Source organism: Carassius auratus, chromosome 11 (genome assembly GCF_003368295.1).
Source record: "Carassius auratus strain Wakin chromosome 11, ASM336829v1, whole genome shotgun sequence".
NCBI lineage: Eukaryota > Metazoa > Chordata > Actinopteri > Cypriniformes > Cyprinidae > Carassius > Carassius auratus.
Window position 1 is genome coordinate 17,632,479 of NC_039253.1, and position 18,688 is coordinate 17,651,166.

General features: G+C 36.3%; 2 protein-coding genes and 1 pseudogene across 3 annotated transcripts; 2 read left to right on the plus strand and 1 right to left on the minus strand.

The window, feature by feature from the left end:
* The first annotated feature begins 4 nt into the window (after window positions 1-4).
* LOC113110606 (ataxin-7-like) lies at window positions 5-6,517 on the plus strand (annotated as a pseudogene).
* A 61-nt stretch (window positions 6,518-6,578) lies between these two features.
* On the minus strand, window positions 6,579-10,635 carry LOC113111255 (26S proteasome non-ATPase regulatory subunit 6). The gene is made up of 8 exons (XM_026275858.1): window positions 10,375-10,635; window positions 9,187-9,392; window positions 8,593-8,738; window positions 8,295-8,514; window positions 7,348-7,456; window positions 7,006-7,174; window positions 6,850-6,927; window positions 6,579-6,769 (listed from the first exon to the last, which is right to left on the minus strand). Exons 1-8 carry the CDS (start codon window positions 10,517-10,519, stop codon window positions 6,673-6,675), a joined length of 1,170 nt encoding a protein of 389 aa, XP_026131643.1. The 5' UTR covers window positions 10,520-10,635; the 3' UTR covers window positions 6,579-6,672.
* A 988-nt stretch (window positions 10,636-11,623) lies between these two features.
* Window positions 11,624-17,414, plus strand: LOC113111256 (solute carrier family 2, facilitated glucose transporter member 9-like). 2 transcript variants are annotated; one of them, XM_026275859.1, is made up of 12 exons: window positions 11,624-11,713; window positions 12,074-12,169; window positions 12,267-12,427; window positions 12,526-12,650; window positions 12,800-12,929; window positions 13,792-13,940; window positions 14,026-14,213; window positions 14,359-14,469; window positions 14,578-14,679; window positions 14,758-14,833; window positions 15,541-15,668; window positions 17,073-17,414. In XM_026275859.1, exons 1-12 carry the CDS (start codon window positions 11,660-11,662, stop codon window positions 17,256-17,258), a joined length of 1,506 nt encoding a protein of 501 aa, XP_026131644.1. In that variant the 5' UTR covers window positions 11,624-11,659; the 3' UTR covers window positions 17,259-17,414. The 2 variants fall into 2 exon arrangements, with proteins under 2 accessions (XP_026131644.1, XP_026131645.1); XM_026275860.1 differs by lacking the exon at window positions 12,074-12,169.
* The last annotated feature ends 1,274 nt before the right edge of the window (window positions 17,415-18,688 follow it).

Below are 18,688 nucleotides of genomic sequence, written 5' to 3' on the forward strand. Positions count from 1 at the left end.
GCAATGCACTGCCGATGCCACTAAGCCTTTGCCCCACAAAACCTCATAATTCGGGGCTTCCACGGTGAGTTGCTTCCTCCTGGTTTTCCACTATTTACTCTAAACCGGTTTCCTTTTGATTGATTAGCCAAATTTGTTATAGACCTCCAGTTGTTTTTTGTTCGGCTGGTTGACAATGAAGGCAAATGTTAGGGTGCTTTTCTGTGTCTTTAGACTCAACAGTAGTAACTCTCATAGTGGAGGAGACCCAGCCATGGTCCACGACCAGGCCCATCATTCTCACCCAGCCCCTGTTGGCACAGAGACCAGCCACCTCTCCAGTGATGAGGGGGAGAACGAGGAGAGAGAGGAGGCCACCGAGAAACTGGACTGCCATTATTCAGGTTACCACCCACGACCAGCTGCTGTAAGTATAAGAAACATTGTGATCTTAAAGTGATCTTAAAGCCATCCACTTTAAAGTAGGTTTGAGTCAACCTTGATCTGAGAATGTTCAGGACCAAGTTGCAAATTCCTTTTCTGCCTCTCTTCAGCTTCTGCACTTTGGAAGGTCGATTGTAACGGTAGAGGTTGTTACGCGTATCGACCGACGCTGGGATCAAAGTACGTGCGCTCTCACCCACCATGTTTTGACAAGGCATGTCACTCACAATTGTGGAAGTAAGTGTGTTGAGACCCTTTCCACTTCTCCATTTCTCCATTAAACAAAAATCCTTATTATGACGGGACTTGCATTTACTGTTAGGAAAACCCTCGGGCGATGGAGAACTCCGCAACACAGTGACACCTCTTCACCGGACAAGCACAAACTCCCATCTTCCTTCATCCCCTCCATTTCTGCTAGGGTTTCTCAGCTTGTCCTCACCACCGCGCTTATGACAGCAAGCCAGTCCTGTCATTATGGCACCACCCTGAATGCCGCTCTTCTCCACAAGCCTCCTCCACTGAGGCAGCCCGCCTACAGTAGCACTTCTAGACAAGTGTCAGCCTCATCACCCCAGATGCCTTCAGCCCTCGTCCTCGCTACCCTCATGGGCTCCAACAGACCCCTTAAATCCCGATCCAGTACAAGTCCTTTAAGGTTCGGGAGCCATCCTCCAGCCTAAGTAACTCCTGTCATCAAGGGCTAGTACCCAACAGCAGTTGCTAGGCATCAGCGGTAGTCTCAGTTCAGGCAAGAAGCGGAAAAATAGTTCCCTGCCTTACCACCATAGCACTTACACCTCTGACTCCTTCTCATCCTCATCTTTTAAGAAGAACTGTGCGGTAAACTCGGTTAGCCTTGGCAGTGCCGACCACACATCGCTTGCCTCCACCCCCTCTTCATCTTCATCGTCATCAACGTTGTCATCATCCCACAGTGGGGTTTACAGCGTGGGGGTTAAATTGCACCCCAGGCAGGGCCAACTCTTTGAGCTTGAAGCAGGATTCGACAGGACGTGGCCCTCCCTCAGGCAGTCCAGCTGAGTCCATTAAACGCATGAGCGTAGTGATGAACAGCAGTGACTCCACCCTCTCCCTCGGGCCATTTGTTCACCAGAGCAGCGATCATCATGCAGATTCACGTCTAGAAGCCAAAAGGAGGAAGGGCTCACCTGGCTCTAGTAGCCTCAACAGCACAGGTGCATAAACCTTGTTTTTTACTTATTTATTGTTTTAATCCAGATTCCTGTTTCATTTCAGATTTGATCTAGATTCTGTTTAATCATATTTTGGTTTCAGTCCAGTTTGTTTAATTTCAGTTTAGTTCTAATACTATTACTATTATTCCAGGTTCTTTTAATTTCTTTAAACGTTTTTTGAAAGCATTCATTTGGTTTAGTTTAGTTTTTTTAGTTTTTTTTTTTGATTCAAATGAATCAGTTTGTTTGTTTTACTTTTCAGTTTTAATCCAGATTGATGTATGAAATTTAAGTATTAATTCAGTTTCAGTTTCATTCCAGTTTTAATTTGGTTTCTGTTTTAATTTTAATTTTAGTTTTAATCCCACTATGTTTAATCTCAGTTTAGTTTTGTTCTGGGTTCTGTGTCATTTCACATTTAGTATCAATCCCTTTTTTTTTTTAAATCTTTTAGTTTTCATCAAGTTTCTATTTCAGTTAATTTTAGTATCAATTCAGTTTCTGTTACAGAAACTGGTAGATTTATTACAGGTAGATTTAATTTGTTTTTTGTTTTATTTCGGTTTAGTTTTAATCCAGTTTCTGTTTCACTTAGTATGAATCAAATTCTAGGTTCAAATTAATAACTTTGATCTGGTTTCTTTTTAGTATTTATCCATTTTCTATTTCAGTTATTTAATTTTGCTCTCTGCTTCATTTCAGTTTAGTCTCAATCTAAATTTTAATTTCTTCTCAGTTTGGCTTGTCATTTTTTTCCATTGTGTCCAATGTCAATTTAGTAATAATCTATTTTTCTTTCTATTTTATTTCCATTTAGTTGTGATCTGGTTTCTGTGTCATGTCACATTAGGATCAACCCCATTTCTGTTTCATCTTTGTTTAGTTTTGATCTAGTTTCTATTTCACTTAATTTTAGTTTTAATCCAGTTCTGTTTATTTTCCAGTTAATTTTTTTTAGTTTAGTTTTAATCACATTATTATTATTTTATCTGATTTTAGTTTTGATCCGATTTCTGTTTCACTTTGGTGTTAATCCAGTTTTAGATTCTGTCTTTTGTTTAGTTTTAATCCAGACAGTCTAATGCTTTTTTAGTTTTTATCCATTTTCTGTTTAATTTCAGTTAATTGAATTTAGCGGTTTCATTTCAGTTTAGTTTCAACCTAAATTTCTATTTCATCTCAAACTGGCTTCAATCCTTTTTTTTCATTGCCTAATATCATTTTAGTAATATTCTAGTCTCTCTTTCTATTCTATTTCAGTTTAGGTGTGATCTGGTTTCTGGGACATTTCACATTAGTCTCAATTCTGTTTCATCTTGGTTTAGTTTTTTTTACACTTCACCACTCTTCAAAGTTTACTTCATACAGAGCTGTCAGACTGATTAGTCTATCTTTTTTAGCATTTACATTATTGTATAAAGTCCTAAAACACTATGAGCCCAAAATCACTTGTACTGTAGACTTGACATTATTATATGCCGTTTGCTTGATTTCAAAGTGCTGTCTCTTATTCAGATTTTGTAATGACTTTGACAGTGTCAGGAGCAGGAGTGGGAGGAGGACAAGGTCCTGGCAGGCCCAAAATGGCCAAGTCTCCATCAATCAACAACATCCACAGCAAGCACGTTCGCTCTATACCTGGACCCCCAGGGCTCCCTAACAATTCACTCATACATCAGGTTAGCTTGTTTTCCTTCCCCGTTTTAATATCGTAATATCAATATAATGTATATAATGAATATAATATATAATGTATATATATAACGATATAATGTAATATCGTCTCTTTCCTCTTAGACATTACATTTGCGTACTCTTGTGTGTTTTCCCATAGCCAAAGGCTCGTCCCTGACACAGGTGAGGAGGCTCTGAGCATGCTGAGCAGTAGGCTGGACCCAGAGCTCCCTCAGCCCCCTCATGTCACTCTGCACGAGGCCTTCTTTTTCTCTTACTCTTCCCACAATCCTCAGGGTGGAATGCACACTGGGTGGCCCATTGATGTCCTTCGTGAGGATTTCCTCCCAAAGCCATGCAGGGGCACTCTCCGGGGATAGGATAATAAGCCAGACAGATACAGTTCTCCTGTCGGAGGTTATAATGAATCTATACAATGCACCATTGGGTACAAAGCCTGCTGCGTAGAGCATGAGCTGCCCAGCCTGAGCACTTGCGCTGGGGTCAGAACAGGTACAGATTTGAGCTGGTGCGTAGCCTCGCCAACACTACCAAGCATAGGACAGATGTGCGACGTGAACAACATGAGTGGCTTTACTGATATTCTTCAGTATGTTAGCTTGAAGGTGTGGACATACGAGAACATACTGGACATACTGGAAACTGTAATCCTACTCAGCCTTGGAGGAAGTGTACAGGAGAGCAACATCCCTGAAGTTAGACACACAGTCAACTTAAGTTAGTCATACACATGATCTCTCACTGGAAGGCTGTATTAGATTGAGCTAAACTCACTGCGGATACAGATAGACATGACAGGAGTGGAGTTTCAAAATGAGCAACCTAAACTTAAAGATTATGCAAACTAGACATTTTTTAGACCAAATTTTGTTTACAGGTTAGCAGATGTATAGCAAACAGAACAAGATATTTATCATATACAATTTTCCATTTATTTTTGAAAAGTGTTCAATTAGATTTTGTTTTATTTCAAGGGGATTTTTTTTTTGACTTCTTTCAGATAAGCTAAAAGAGAGTTCTTTTAGGCTGATTTATTGCAATTTCTTTTTTACAGAACAATCCAACCCCTAAATCAAACTCTGAACACCTTGTATTAACTCGAAAGCACTAGTTTTTGGTGTTGCCTAGCCTAGCATGTCTTTACTGAATCCTGAGCAACAGTCGTCTCTTGAAGCTCCAGAAAACACTGTAATCCTCTTAAAAAACCATGCCTTGGACAACACAGATATTTTAGGTACATTAAGGGCTTGATTCAGTGAACCTTTTAGCACATGCAAAAATTGCTCGTGTCAGAGCAAAATGAGAGACGGCAGGTGATGCTTCATCTCATCTACCCATCGTAGCACTAAAGAAACATGTGCTGTAATCTTAATGTACTCAAATCTGCAGTCTCGCTCACATGATTGTAGGAGAGTTTCCTAGTGAAGATGCCTTAGGCATGATATCGTTTCAGTCTCAGAAAGGGGCTCGTGGCTAGTTGGCGTTGAGCCATAGACCAACATGACAGACACACTATCATCTCAGCAATGGAGTAGACATCTACACGACTCTCAATACTGTGAACTAGTCTGGCCAGCACCATCTCATCCAATAACCACTACCTTTTACTGCGACTGAACGTTCCTGCATTGATCCCACACAAACTTTTTTTTCTTTGTGCCCCTAAAGAGGTTAGTAGCTAGTCATTCTGATTAATTCTCATTTCCACTGTGGGTCTGGCAACTTAAACGCAATAGATCCTTCTTTGGCTCATTAATCTTCATAAGAGATCTTGAGGTGGATTTTGTTGTGTAAGTTGAGGCTTCTCTTTAAAACTCCTGTAAATTACTGAACTCCACTGATGTCAGTCAGCAATGGTCGCTGAGAAGTAGAGCATGTTTTTTTTCCCGTGTATTTTTTTTCCCTTCAGCTTTTTCGTACACGAAACCGAATTCAAATATTGAAGTATCCCTATTTGAGAATACATATTTTGTTAAAGAATTGTACATATGGAGATGTATTTTTGCACAAGCATTTTCGTAAACGATTTTTGGTACAATTGAGATCGTTATTATTTATTTAGTAAACGGAAACATTCTAAGGTTATTAGAAGTGGTTCACTGCCAAGTTGATAATGCAATACGCCACTCTATCCAAACACAGCTTCTTGTTAGTCGCACGCCGAGTTCCCCGACAGATTGTTGCCACAGTAGTGGAAAAATCATCCACCGTACACTATATTGTTTTCTAGGTGTCAATAGTGCTTCTTTTCCCTCATGTTCAGAGAATGTGATTAAAATGGCCCGTTTAACTGTGCAAAAGATTTCTGGCTGGCTGATGTATTTTGTAGGACTTTTCTAGCTGGATGAGGAAACCATACAGTTGTACAGTGCAAATTGTGCACCACTGTTGCCAAACTTTGTAATTGGATACACTGCTTTTTAATTACTTATTCATTTGCTTTTAACACAGACAAAAAAAAAAAAAAAGTGAGAAAGTGCCTGAATTAGTTTCTCATCGACTGTTGTTAAGGCAGAGCTTTTTATTTCATGTATACTTTTCACAGTACTTGAATGTTATTTAAGGGTTAAAATTGTTTTTATACCTGCCTAGGAATCTCACACATCGCCCTTTTCCCTTTCAATTGGAGCAGAAACTCTGATTGATGAAATGCATGGCAGAGTAACACTTACTTGACTGACATGAGAAAAGCATCTTAGCTGTCCCTTGTATTCTTTTATGACTACTTTTGATATTAGAAATTTTCAAAGCGAGAGGGAAAGATATTTTTGTGGCCAAGTCGATGATTTCAACCAGTGTTTTAGGCAGATACATGTACTGTTTACCTTGAAATTGTAACTCCACTGTTTTCAGACCATGAAAGCTTTGTGAAGCTGTTTGATTAATCACCACAGATCTGGAATGTGAATCAAAGATGATAAACGCAGTTTGCTTTTTGGGGAAGAAGCCTCTACATATAAAATGTACAAGTGTGTATATTTTGATTTTTTTTTTTTCTTTGTCTTTTTTTGTATACATATTCAAAAATAATTTGATCAGCTGGACTTTTGTGTGTTAGCTGCTATGTAATTCATGAACAAACAGTAGGGTAGATTTACTTCATATTTAAAGAAAGATTGTATAGTATATTTGTTTTGTAACAAGTTTCTGTAAATATATAAAAAAGAAAAAATAATTTATACAGTTATTTATAAGAAAAATGTCTCCGCCTCAGTTTTTTTTTCCCCCCAGTTGCTCACAAACCAAACAAAAACTCAAATGTTTCCTCCAATACAGTTTTATTATATTCTGTACATAAAACAAGTCCCGTTCACAAGAAAAGATGAGTATCGATCAGACGTCATATGCATGTTGACTACATGTTGATCACTCTGGACAGCTTCTGCACTCTGTTCAGCAGGAGATCACCCTTCTTTATGGTTTCCTGGTACTGCCAGTTCTTACTATCAGGTCTGTAGAGAAAAAAAAATAAATAAATAAATGCATTTGGCTAACTATATCTCCAACAGAGATTTAAATGACCGGTCCTCACCTGTTGGTTTCCACAATCTCATTGACTTTGTCGATCTTGCAATGTAAACGTCCTGCAGCGATAAATCGCGACAGCTCCCTTGGGAAAGAAAAAGACCAAAGTGAGCGCAAAATAATGACTGTTTACATAGTTGTTTATTTGACCACGGGAGCGTACTGGTCAATGAACTCTGTGCTGACTCCGAACGCTTCGGCCATGTATCCCAGCGTGAGAGAGCGGTAGGATTCCAGGAGCTGGCTGTAGGCCAGGATTCGCATCTCTCGGACATAGTAACGGTAATGAGGAGCAAACAACCAGTCTTGCTTCATCTCCTGTTCCACTCGAGCTAAAGACGAGAAACATGGAACCTCTGACAGACCAGCAGACTTAGAGAAGCACTTTCAACAAACATGGCAAATAAATAACAACATTCATCTTAAAACAGAACGTGGCTTGTTAAGCAATAACATATTTTCCTCAATCGTTCTTTAAAGTCTGCACTGCCAATATTTCACTTACCTAATGACTGAAAGAATACAGAATAACGGCACTCGTAGAGAGAGAAGAGGTACTGACGGACAGCAGGTAAACTGTGTAGCACCTCCAAGATCTCAGCACCTTTAATTACCTGAAAGACCAGACATTTCATCATTTCATGCATAAGGTTATTACTATTCGATTTAATTGTTTTTATAAGGTTAATTCTTTTATATAACACATATACAGGAAGTCCTTTCCTAGCAGACAACTTTCTGAATTTCACACTTGCAATGTTCGAACAAGCTAAAGCTATTTGTGTTGCTCTGGATAAGAGTGTCTGCAAAATGCATTAAATATATATAAAAAGCAGGAGATTTCAAACTGGTCCTGCATCCTTAAACCTTAATGAGGAGACAATGTAAAATATCTATATTTAGGTCTGTCAAAATTAATTTTTTAAATTATTGTGCTTTCTAATGATTGGTCTAAAATCATGACATTAACCATGCTTGTTTAATTATTTTAATAAATTCTGAAGGTCTGCATGATTTTTATTATTATTTTCATATTTCTAAAGAGGTCTCAAGCTCACTAAAGCTGCATTTTTAAATAAATGTAAAAAAAAATTATAAAGTTTTTTTTTCTTCCAAATATTAAATAAATCTTGATTTTAATATGTTTTCAAATGTAACTTATTCCTGCGGACATCATTCTAATTTGCAGATTTGGTGCTCAAGACACATTTAGTGAAGTGTTGAAACAGGTCCTGCTTACCATTTTAAAATTAGAATTCTTTGATTAATAAAAAGTACAGCAATTCAGTTCAATCTTATCTTTAGCAACATTATTTTTACTGTCAATTCTGATCAATTTTATGTATCCTTATTGAATAAGAGAATTAATTTATTTTCCCAAAACAAACAAAAAAAAACATAAAACCTTTGAAAAGTATTGTATATATTGTTTTTTTAGGCTAAACAGATCACCTTCTCTCTCAGGTCCGGCCTCTTGAGAGCGATCATACACACATACACAGTGTACGTGACGAACGTCTTGTAGTCCATAAGCTCATATGAGGTGAATGTGGAGACCGTATCCAGAAAGAGCTCCGCTGCCTGCTTGAAATCCCGAATGGCCACGCAGTAGAGGCCCTGATACACCTTCAGACGATTCCTCCGGTCCCAGTCACCACCTTCTTCAATCAAACTGTTCATTCATGCAGAGTTCAAGTGTCAGGCCAACATTCGAGGGTGACATGCATTTGTTAAATAAACAAGTCTGTACCTTTTGGCTTTCTCAGTGTTGCGGGTGATGAGGTCATTGTCCATATAAAACAGGCCAATCCTCAGCAGGTAGAAAACAATGTCTAAGCGATGACCAAGAGCAACAGTCTTGTCATAAGTCTTCCTGAAGGCGGTCAGGGCCCCTTCCTAAACGAAAGACAGAAATATTATCAATGGGTATAAGAATTAGTAAGACTGAAGAATGTAATTAAGTGTTAAGGAGACTTCTTTATCAAACAAATGCTGTTCTTTTGAACTTTCTATACATCAAAGAAACCTTCTGTAACCTGCTTTCACAAAGTATTAAGCATTATAAATATAAACCGTTTTGAACTTCGATAATAAATATTTCTTGAGCACCAAATCAGCATATTAAAATAATTTTTTTAAGCACCAGTGAAGAGACTGAAGACTGGAGTAATGGTGATAAAAATTCATTTTTGCAACAGAAATAAAACTTTTCAAAATATATTAAAATAAACACATTTCACAATATTACTGTTTTACTGTATTTCTAACAAATAAATGCAGTCATGGTGAGCATAAGAGATGACTTTCAAAAACAATTTATTTTTTAGCGTGACTGAATTCACACCTTGTCACCGATGCGGATGAGATATTCAGCTTTGGCCATCATGGCATCTCTGATCTCGCTCTCTCCCTGGTTCTTCTCAGCATCTTCCAAAACATCATCCAGCCTTTTCACTTCGTCCTCATTTGCTTTCTTCATCTTACTCAACAGATCCGTGTCCACCGGCCATTTCAGCTCTTTACACAGGGCTTCATAGTACGGGGCCATATCTACAAAACACAATCACAACATCGTAACATACACATTTGAGATGTTTCACTTAGATCTAATTAGAAATGAGAGAATCATAATTGTACCAGTTTGAACCTATGTTTGTAATCTAGACTTTGAATTACTCTCAAGCAGAGTTGGGTGTAACTAATTACTAAGATATTAGTTACTGTAATTTACTTACTCTTCCCTTGAAAATGTAAAGTAAGGGATTATACTGTAATTTAATTACAGTTACTTCTTATGTAATTGAATTTAATACAGTGTAGAAATGAATAAATACAATACAATAGTGGATTTAACATCAAAATATTAAGTTTAACCTTAAAATGTTTGGTGTTTATGTACCCTTCTCACTTTAAATACTTTGGTGAATTAACATTGGCAACACTTAAGTGTCCAATTCTTATTATTCACTTGTTAGCAATAATATAACTGGGATATTGTCTGTTTATTATTACATATTAGTGTCTTATTCTGCAAGACCTTATTAACCCTACCCAAATCTTAAACTTAACAACTACTTTAATACGTACTGATAAACAGTAATTAGGAGTATTTTAAGGCAAGTCACAGTAATAGTGAGAAGATGTAATTAGTAACTGGTAATTCGTTTTTTTTTTTTTTTTTTTTTTTAGATTAACTTAGATTAGATTAACCCAACGCTGTTTTCAAGAATAAACGAAAACTGTGACAACGGTTCCTGGTTTACGCTATATCATAATAAAGCAATTAAGAAAACTAACAATGGACATTCAAAAGTGCAAGAAGACGAAATGTGTTCGATGAAAACAACCAAACACTTTAGCAGCTAATGAGCTAGCATGCTAACGCTACTTGGCTTAGCCTGTCAGCTAACTAAACCTCAAGAGGCTGGGAAGTTACAAAGCTCGTGCATATAACGTTGCTGCAGTGGTAACGTTAGAGTAACGCTGACAGATATCTGCTAAACGAGCAGCATGTGTGAGTGAATGAACTCACTGTTGAGTTTGATGGCGTCCATCAGCTCGCTCTTCACTTTAGCATCCTGTCTATGATCATTCAGAGTCAGTAAAAACTTCAGCTGAGCTATTCTCAGATTGGGGTTTTTAGGTAAACCCTCTTCCTCCAGGTTTTCCAAAGGCATTTTTGCAGAGTTAAAAGAGATCCAGAGGAGGACGGGAGTCTAGGTTTAGCCTGGGAGCGACAATGATGACTACGGGGAAATCTAAACAAAAAAAAAAAAGTGTAAATTCACTTCCTCTTGCTCGAGACATCAACGCAGGGAAAAGATAGTCTAACAAAGAGAAAACAACGTAACAAAAATAATAACACTGCCCTCATCTGGTTGTATGTCATATTGGGGTTTTCAATCTTTAATGCCACTGACAAAAATCAATTTAAGAAATTTGTATCTATTCAATGAAGAAGGCCTACTTAATTTTTTAACACAGTAATTTTTTTTATGTATTTGTTTCTTTCTATCTATATTAACTTTAGCTACTTACATCAAATTCATTACATTTTATATATATATATATATAAACACATGTGGAATTATATATGGAATTATATACATAACAAAAAAGTGTGAAACAACTGAAAATATGTCGTGTTTTAGGTTTCTCAAAGTAGCCACCTTTTGCTTTGATTACTGCTTTGCTCACTCTTGGCATTCTCTTGATGAGCTTCAAGAGGTAGTCACCTGAAATGGTCTTCCAACAGTCTTGAAGGAGTTCCCCGAGAGATGCTTAGCATTTGTTGGCCCTTTTGCCTTCTGTCTGCGGTCCAGCTCACCCCTAAACCATCTGGATTGGGTTCAGGTCCGGTGACTGTGGAGGCCAGGTCATCTGGTGCAGCACCCCATCACTCTCCTTCTTGGTCAAATAGCTCTTGATGCTTTCAGTGTGACTCCACAATTTTTATAGTCATGAAAATAAAGAAAACTCTTTGAATGAGAAGGTGTGTCCAAACTTTTGGTCTGTACTATATATATATATATATATATATATATATATATATATATATATATATATATATATATATATATATATATATATATATATATATATTTATTTTACTATATATATATTTTTTTTTTATTATTTTTTATTTTTTTGTATTGTTATTTTTATTTTTATTTTATTTTATCTGACAAATGCAGATACATAAATAGACAGCAAGCTTTTAAAAGACAAAATGTGACGAGTCATTCTTGTGTCAAAAATTAATCAAAATGCCTAACGGAGATGACACTGTATTTATTGAAGAGAAGCAGTGGAGCTTCATGGACACAAGAAGATACACGAAGAAAAGCATGAAGAGCGTGTTGCAGGAACTGGTAGGAACTTGTTATTTAAATATATCGCCAGATCTTTAAAATTAGATGAAATCTGAATTCATATAGAAGAATTAAAGAATTGTTGTCTCATTATATTTCAACAAAACAACCATAATGGTAAAGCTAAGTATATTGCAGGATAATATGTCTCTGTAAAATAACCCAGATATTTTCTTTATATCTTTTAACCAAGCGCACAGTTAAACTCTTAACCAAAGTTTACTCATTCACTCAAAATACGACTCGGTGTCAATCTAGATCAAGAGAACCCCCCTCCGTGCTGGTTTAATGTGAAATATCAGAAGTATTGACTTGAAATGTTAAATATGTTGTAAATGAACAGTGTGACTGTAATTTCAGGTCGCTGGGAAAGCACTTATCTTTATCATTGTGGTAGGATTGGGAGGATCTTTTCAAAATGGATATCATCTCACAGCAATAAGCTCTCCGTCTCCAGTGCGCCCTTGAATTTGTATTTATTCTTTACCTGTTATTATATTACGAAAGCAGGTTATGTTATGAACCAATCCACTGTTATCTGTTTTTTCCACAGTACATTCAGAGCTTTATTAACAGCAGCTGGACGTATCACTACGGGGATGTTCCAGGAGAGAAGACTGTCACCTTTATCTGGTCCACTGTGGTGGCTCTATACGCTTTAGGAGGTCTCATTGGCTCAATTACTGTCAGACATTTAACCAGTCTCCTGGGAAGGTTAATCTCACCCATCCTCGTCTGCTTTCCCTACTCATCCTTTAAATGTTTTCACAACAAAAATGGATGTTCATTAACTGTATATATTCTTCTTGCAGAAAAGGAGCCATGCTGTTGAATAGTGCCATAGCAGTTGTGCCCACAGTAATCATGTATATTAGCAAACCTACATACTCATTCGAGTTGATACTTGTAGCACGCTTTCTATTTGGATTCGGAGCAGGTATGTGTATTAGACTGTAAAAAAAATTATATATATACTTCGTATATATACATATATATATATATATATATATATATATATATATATATATATATATATATATATGTGGTGATCATATATATAAGATGTGATTTGCTCTTTCTTCAAAGGGCTGGGTTTGAATTTACATACCATCTACCTTGGTGAGAGTTCACCGAAAAAAATCCGAGGCATGGTGACCGTCACAGTCACTACCTTTATGTCCCTTGGTAAACTATTAGGACAATTTGTTGGCCTCAGGTAATAATTAATAATTAAAGCTTTATTCAGACATCCAGCATACAGTCTTTCAGTAGGAGAGCTGAGTTCTTTGATTAGATTACACAGTCAAAAAAAAAAAAAACAGTCCACGCTATTAATGAAATGTTTACAGTATTAGCATTAACATGCTTTAGATTAATACACCACCAGTCAAAAGTCTAATAATAAAGATTTCCTATTATTATCAATGTTGGAAACAGGCGCTTAATATTTTTGGTGGAGAACGTGATATGCTACCATTTATATGTTTGGGGTAAGATATTTAAAAAAGTAATACTTTATTTAGCAGGGACAAAAATAAATTGACCAAAGTGATAGTTAAGACATTTATAATATTACAAAATATTTATGTTTTAATTAAACACTGTTCTTTTAATGTTTCATCAAAGAAAATTAGAGTTATAATGTAAGTTATATTGTAAAAGTTACATTTTAGATTTTTTTATATGATGTTTACAAATATATTAATCACCAAAAACACTGATAACAGTAATAAAATTATTAATAATTGAGCACCAAAAATAACTGACAACAAGTATAAAATCAGCATATTAGAATGATTTCTGACGGATCATGTGACACTGAAGACTGAAACTTCACCTTTGATATCACAGGAAAACATCATATATATTACATTAAACAGTACTTTTTAATTGTATACATTTCTGCAATTCTTCAAAAACTAAAAAAAAAAAAAAAAACATTCTAAACTTTTGACCAGTAGTGTGGTGAATTTTCGTTTCATGCCACCATTGATGTTTGATTCATCTGTCTTTAATTGATCTGGATTCAGGAAAGGAATCTTTTGATATTGAGTTAAGTTTCTAATTTTTTTTCACAGGGAAATTCTTGGCCGTGAAGAGTGCTGGAACGTTCTTCTATGCATCCCAGGGTTTTTTTGTGTGGTCCAGCTGGCAATCTTGCCATTCTTCCCTGATTCTCCACGATATGTTCTGATAGAGAAAGGCAACATCAAACAGTGCAGAAAAGGTGCATCAGATTTAACTGATCAGCCTCTGTATGTCATTGCAGTCGTCTTTCATGTTAAATCACATACTAACGTTTTGATCGGCAGCACTGCAGTGTCTGTGGGGACCAGGCGATTATAAGTTGGACATAGAGGAGATGTTAGCAGAACAGGCAGTCATTGGAGAGCAGTGTAACAAGAGTGTGCTGGATCTGCTGAGAGACAAGCATCTGCACTGGCAGGTCCTTTCCATGCTGGTCATAAACGGATGCATCCAGTTCGGCGGCACCTCTGCTGTAAACCATTTAGCATTTATTGTCAATGCACCAAATTATGCTTCTAAATAGAAATGTGTCTTATGTCACCGTGTTGCCAAAAAGAGATCCTTACAGAGCAACGTATATACTTAATATTGTGATCTTTTACCCTTCTTGCGCACAGATCACCGTATTCTCTTTCAGCATCTTTTTGGAAGCGGGTATTCCAATGGACAAGATCCGTTATGTCACTCTGGGCATAGGAGCATCAGAAGTCCTCATCTCCATAACCTGTGTAAGTAAGTTTCACATTAAAATCTGAAATCAAACTGGCATAATTTGTCATGGAGGAACTGCATAAATCATCTATGGGGCCGATGTGTGCATTTGTGTGCATGTGTAGGGGCTGTTTATTGAGCGTGTAGGGAGGAGAGCCATGATGTGGCGAGGGTTTGGGGGAATGTCAGCCATTATGGTATTAATCACTGTCACAATGTACCTAAAGGTGAGTGAGTCTCTATCATTTAACAGCTCACAGCGATCAAAACAGAACTTTATTAGCTGATCTCGATTTCATCTGCAGGACTACAGCTCTGTGATTCCATACATCACTGTCATCCTGATTTTCCTGTTCTTTATTTTCTTTGGGGGAGGCCCAGGTAAACTATTAAATGTTGTAGAAATATTTCAGTTTCAATCCTCAAATCTGATTGGTCACAAGGCACTCCAAAAGCAACAATAACAGCACATAAGGGGCTTTTTTGAAATTCATTTCCATTGCTTTATATGTAAATATGTGGTATAAAAGAACATTTCACCATTGTGCATGGTATTTTGCAGCTTCTCATGCACAACATGCCTTTATAGAAACAAAGCATAATGTTAAAAGAAGTTCTACTTTTATGCATCACTTTTTTTTTTTTTTTTTTGTTCTGCTTCACCACATAAAAAACAAATTCCGTGTGATTAGCTCCTAAAGCACTCGGAATTATTGTTTGCATCACTCCTTTCAAAATTTCTGATTCATTCATAAAATCACTGTTGCTTGATTTGTTTGACAGCCGATTTTCTACTTTCATTGGTTGAAATAAAGTAACTCGCAATATGTCCAAACAGTGCAGACACACTTGTTCTGTCAATTTTAAGTATTTTTGTCATTCTTTTTTTTGCCTGCGGAATTTATATAATGTGATCATTTTCACTATATTTACTTCCTGTTGTATAAGCAATACTGCTCTTGCAATAATGCTGCTGTGTTCAAAACAACGGCATTCGACAACATTTATATTGCTTATTATAAGCACATACATTAATTAAAAACTGACTAGCCAGTGCCAACAACTCAAACCAGTTTTGATCTGAACAGCTGCAATAACTCCATCACTCGCCAACGAGATCTTCATCCAGTCATACCGCCCGGCTGCATTTGTGTTTATCGGCTTCCTGCGCTGGCTGCTATTCACAATATTTGGATTCCTCTTCCCATTCCTTATTGTAAGTCCTTCACCATACCAATACTATAAAAAAGTGGGTCGTTCCATCTCTACTCAACCAGTGGTCCCTAGCTCATAATTTTGATATCACCAAAATTACAGGTGATAAAAAATAGATTGGTAGGCTAATATAAATCCGTTGACTTTAGCATTTTTCTCCAAATTTTGACATGGATGTTACTCATGATGCATTAAAGATAATGCATCTAATAACATCTAATCTAATAAATAATAAAAATTTCTTATTTATAAGAAATATAGATTTTGGGTCTTAACAAACTTTTCTTTTGGCATCTTCATAATTCTTAAGGCAATCCTTTTCAAATACAATAAGCATCAGCTGTATGCAAACATCTGGTTTTCGACCACAACAATGTGGACATGGAGCCGCACTGAGATCCCCATATGGGACACAGGGCCTTGAAAACAATGACTCCAAAAGAAAAGAATCTAAAAATCTAAAATCATGCTGAGATATATTTAATACGTGCAATACATGCAAACAATGAGAAAATAATATTTATGGCAATTGTTTTGATATAGGGAAACAACATAATTTGTTTTTCAGACTCTCCTCTTTAAAAGAACAGAAAAAAATATGTATGCAAATTGACACATATTCGGTTTTTTGACCACTGAATATAATATGTACACAGTTTAAAAAATTACTCCTGGAGCAATATTGAAATTCAGACATCTCTGAAATTGAACCATAGGCTCCTAAAAATTAATTTGACAAAAGTAAAGTTAGTAAAGGCCCAAAAACTAAAAGGACATTAAGATAGATTGTTAAAATCAACAGACTTTACTAATAGACCTAACAATCTCTGTGCAAAAAAACAACCACCCTGTAACTTGAATCATACGTGAAAACTGCCATTTTGACCCCTGTCCACAATAGTGAATTACTAAGTAATATACATCCATGACATTTTGGCTTTCCTCAGGATAAATATTGACAAAATCTTAAAATATACTTGGGGAAGTTTCTGAAATTTGGTTGATATGACACAGAATAACCCACATGTCTTTAAACATAAAGCAATGTTGTGGATTCAACCACTTTATAAACTTTAATGATGCTAAAATATATAGTGAGCCCGTTCTCCACAAATGCACCATCAGTAAATGTCATTATTGGTTTATGTAAAAAGGTTTTGCCAGAAAATATAAAGCAATGATTATGACTGTATTGTGAATCTCTCAAAGTTTTTCTTCTCTTTATTTTACACTCTCATAAAATACAGAATAATTATGTCATGTGTGCCCTATATTATATGTCTTCATCTTGAACAATGTGTAATAGCAGGTTTTCAGCACACCTTTTCACTGCTCCTATGAAACTGCTCTGCAGTCTGTCATCTCACTTTAACAAAAGGCCACGTTCTCATTCATGTTTCTGCAGGCCACTCTGAAGTCTCTTAGCTTTGTTCTCTTCTCCTGCGTTGGTCTGATAGCCGCTCTCTACGTCTTCTTCATCCTTCCTGAAACAAAAGGCAAAACTCTCCTTGAGATTTCCCAAGAGTTTGAGAACATCAGAGTGTGTGGATCCTCCACGGAAGAGGTCTTGTGCTTAGAGACCAAGCTGTAAACTATACTGATGTAAATATGGACTAGATGTGGACAGGCACAAGAAATATTAAATTATCATATTTATCAACATTATATTTATAAAGACAGACTGCTTGATGATGGTACATTATCCTACTTGATATAGCAATAAATAAATAAATGCACTTGAAATATTGATTTTAGTTCATCTGTGAGAAGAAAACCGTGGAGAAAACCGGGTAGCAATAAGTTTCAATAGATTTTTGTGACCAGATAGCTGTTTACCAAAGACACTATAATAAACTAGTTTTTTGTTGGATGAATAAATGTGAAATATGAAGCCTATTCTGTTATTTGATCTGCATGTTCTCTTATTCAAGAGACGTTTCACAGGTTTAAGAAACAACTGGTACATTTTCACTACCACTCAGAACACCTTGACAAAAAAAAAAAAAAAAAAAAAAAAAAAAAAAAATGTCTTTCTTTCTCAGTGACTAAACAATGTCTAACTTTATTATGTAATGTCTGCAGTATAACATTTTATTTCTTACTTGACCTCCTAGCTGTTCTTTAACTAGCTAAAGGATGGAATTCACAAAAAAGAAAAAAAAATGATTTGGACCACAGATTTAATTTGACAGATTTCAGTGAAAAATTGTGTCATGTATGATGAACACAGACTTTTTTTTTCTTCGCTTCAGACCATATTTCCATCCAGTTAAAATAAATCACACATATTTGATATTTCAAGCCATTTTTAGAGCTCATATTGTTTCCTAGCAATCTGACGCATTTCTGCATGAGATGCATGAGTTGTTTTCAGAATCACCTGAAATTCTGGTAGTGTGTAATCCTCAGTCCTCAGGATCGGATGTCCTGTTTTTCTCAGTTTTATTCTGTCAGAATAAAAATCATGTAGTGTATTCCAGCCCTAAGCAAAAGTTTTAATGGCTTTGTAAGCTCTGCAAGATTGCCTTCGTTCTATTTCGATCATAATGCAGATAGTTGAACTATTAAGTGAGGTTGACCCTACTTAATCAGCCCACCCATGTTATTGCACAAGGGCTTTTGGGCCAGTAGAACCCTGTGAAAGTTGACCTCAGGGATTTCTGTCTTATCAGTCCCGGACAGGCTGTATGGGGCTCCCTAGCCACATTAGCAGTTTAATAGGTACTGTGTGAACTTCACAGACCAATAATGATTGACATAACTAGATGCTTTATCACCGCCTCAGCTGTTTCACAGGATTAACTGGAGGATTCATTTAACTGACTATCAATCATTATGGACATCCCACAACACCCAAAGTATATCATATCAGGAAAAACTTGTGCACAGCATGTTTCCTAATGAGAATTACCTCATTTTAGTTAGAAACTAGGAGATTCAAATGTGCTACATGGCACAGGATTGAACAGAGCCTCATAGGCCCAAGTATTATTTTGACAACATTTAGTAAACTGGATTCAT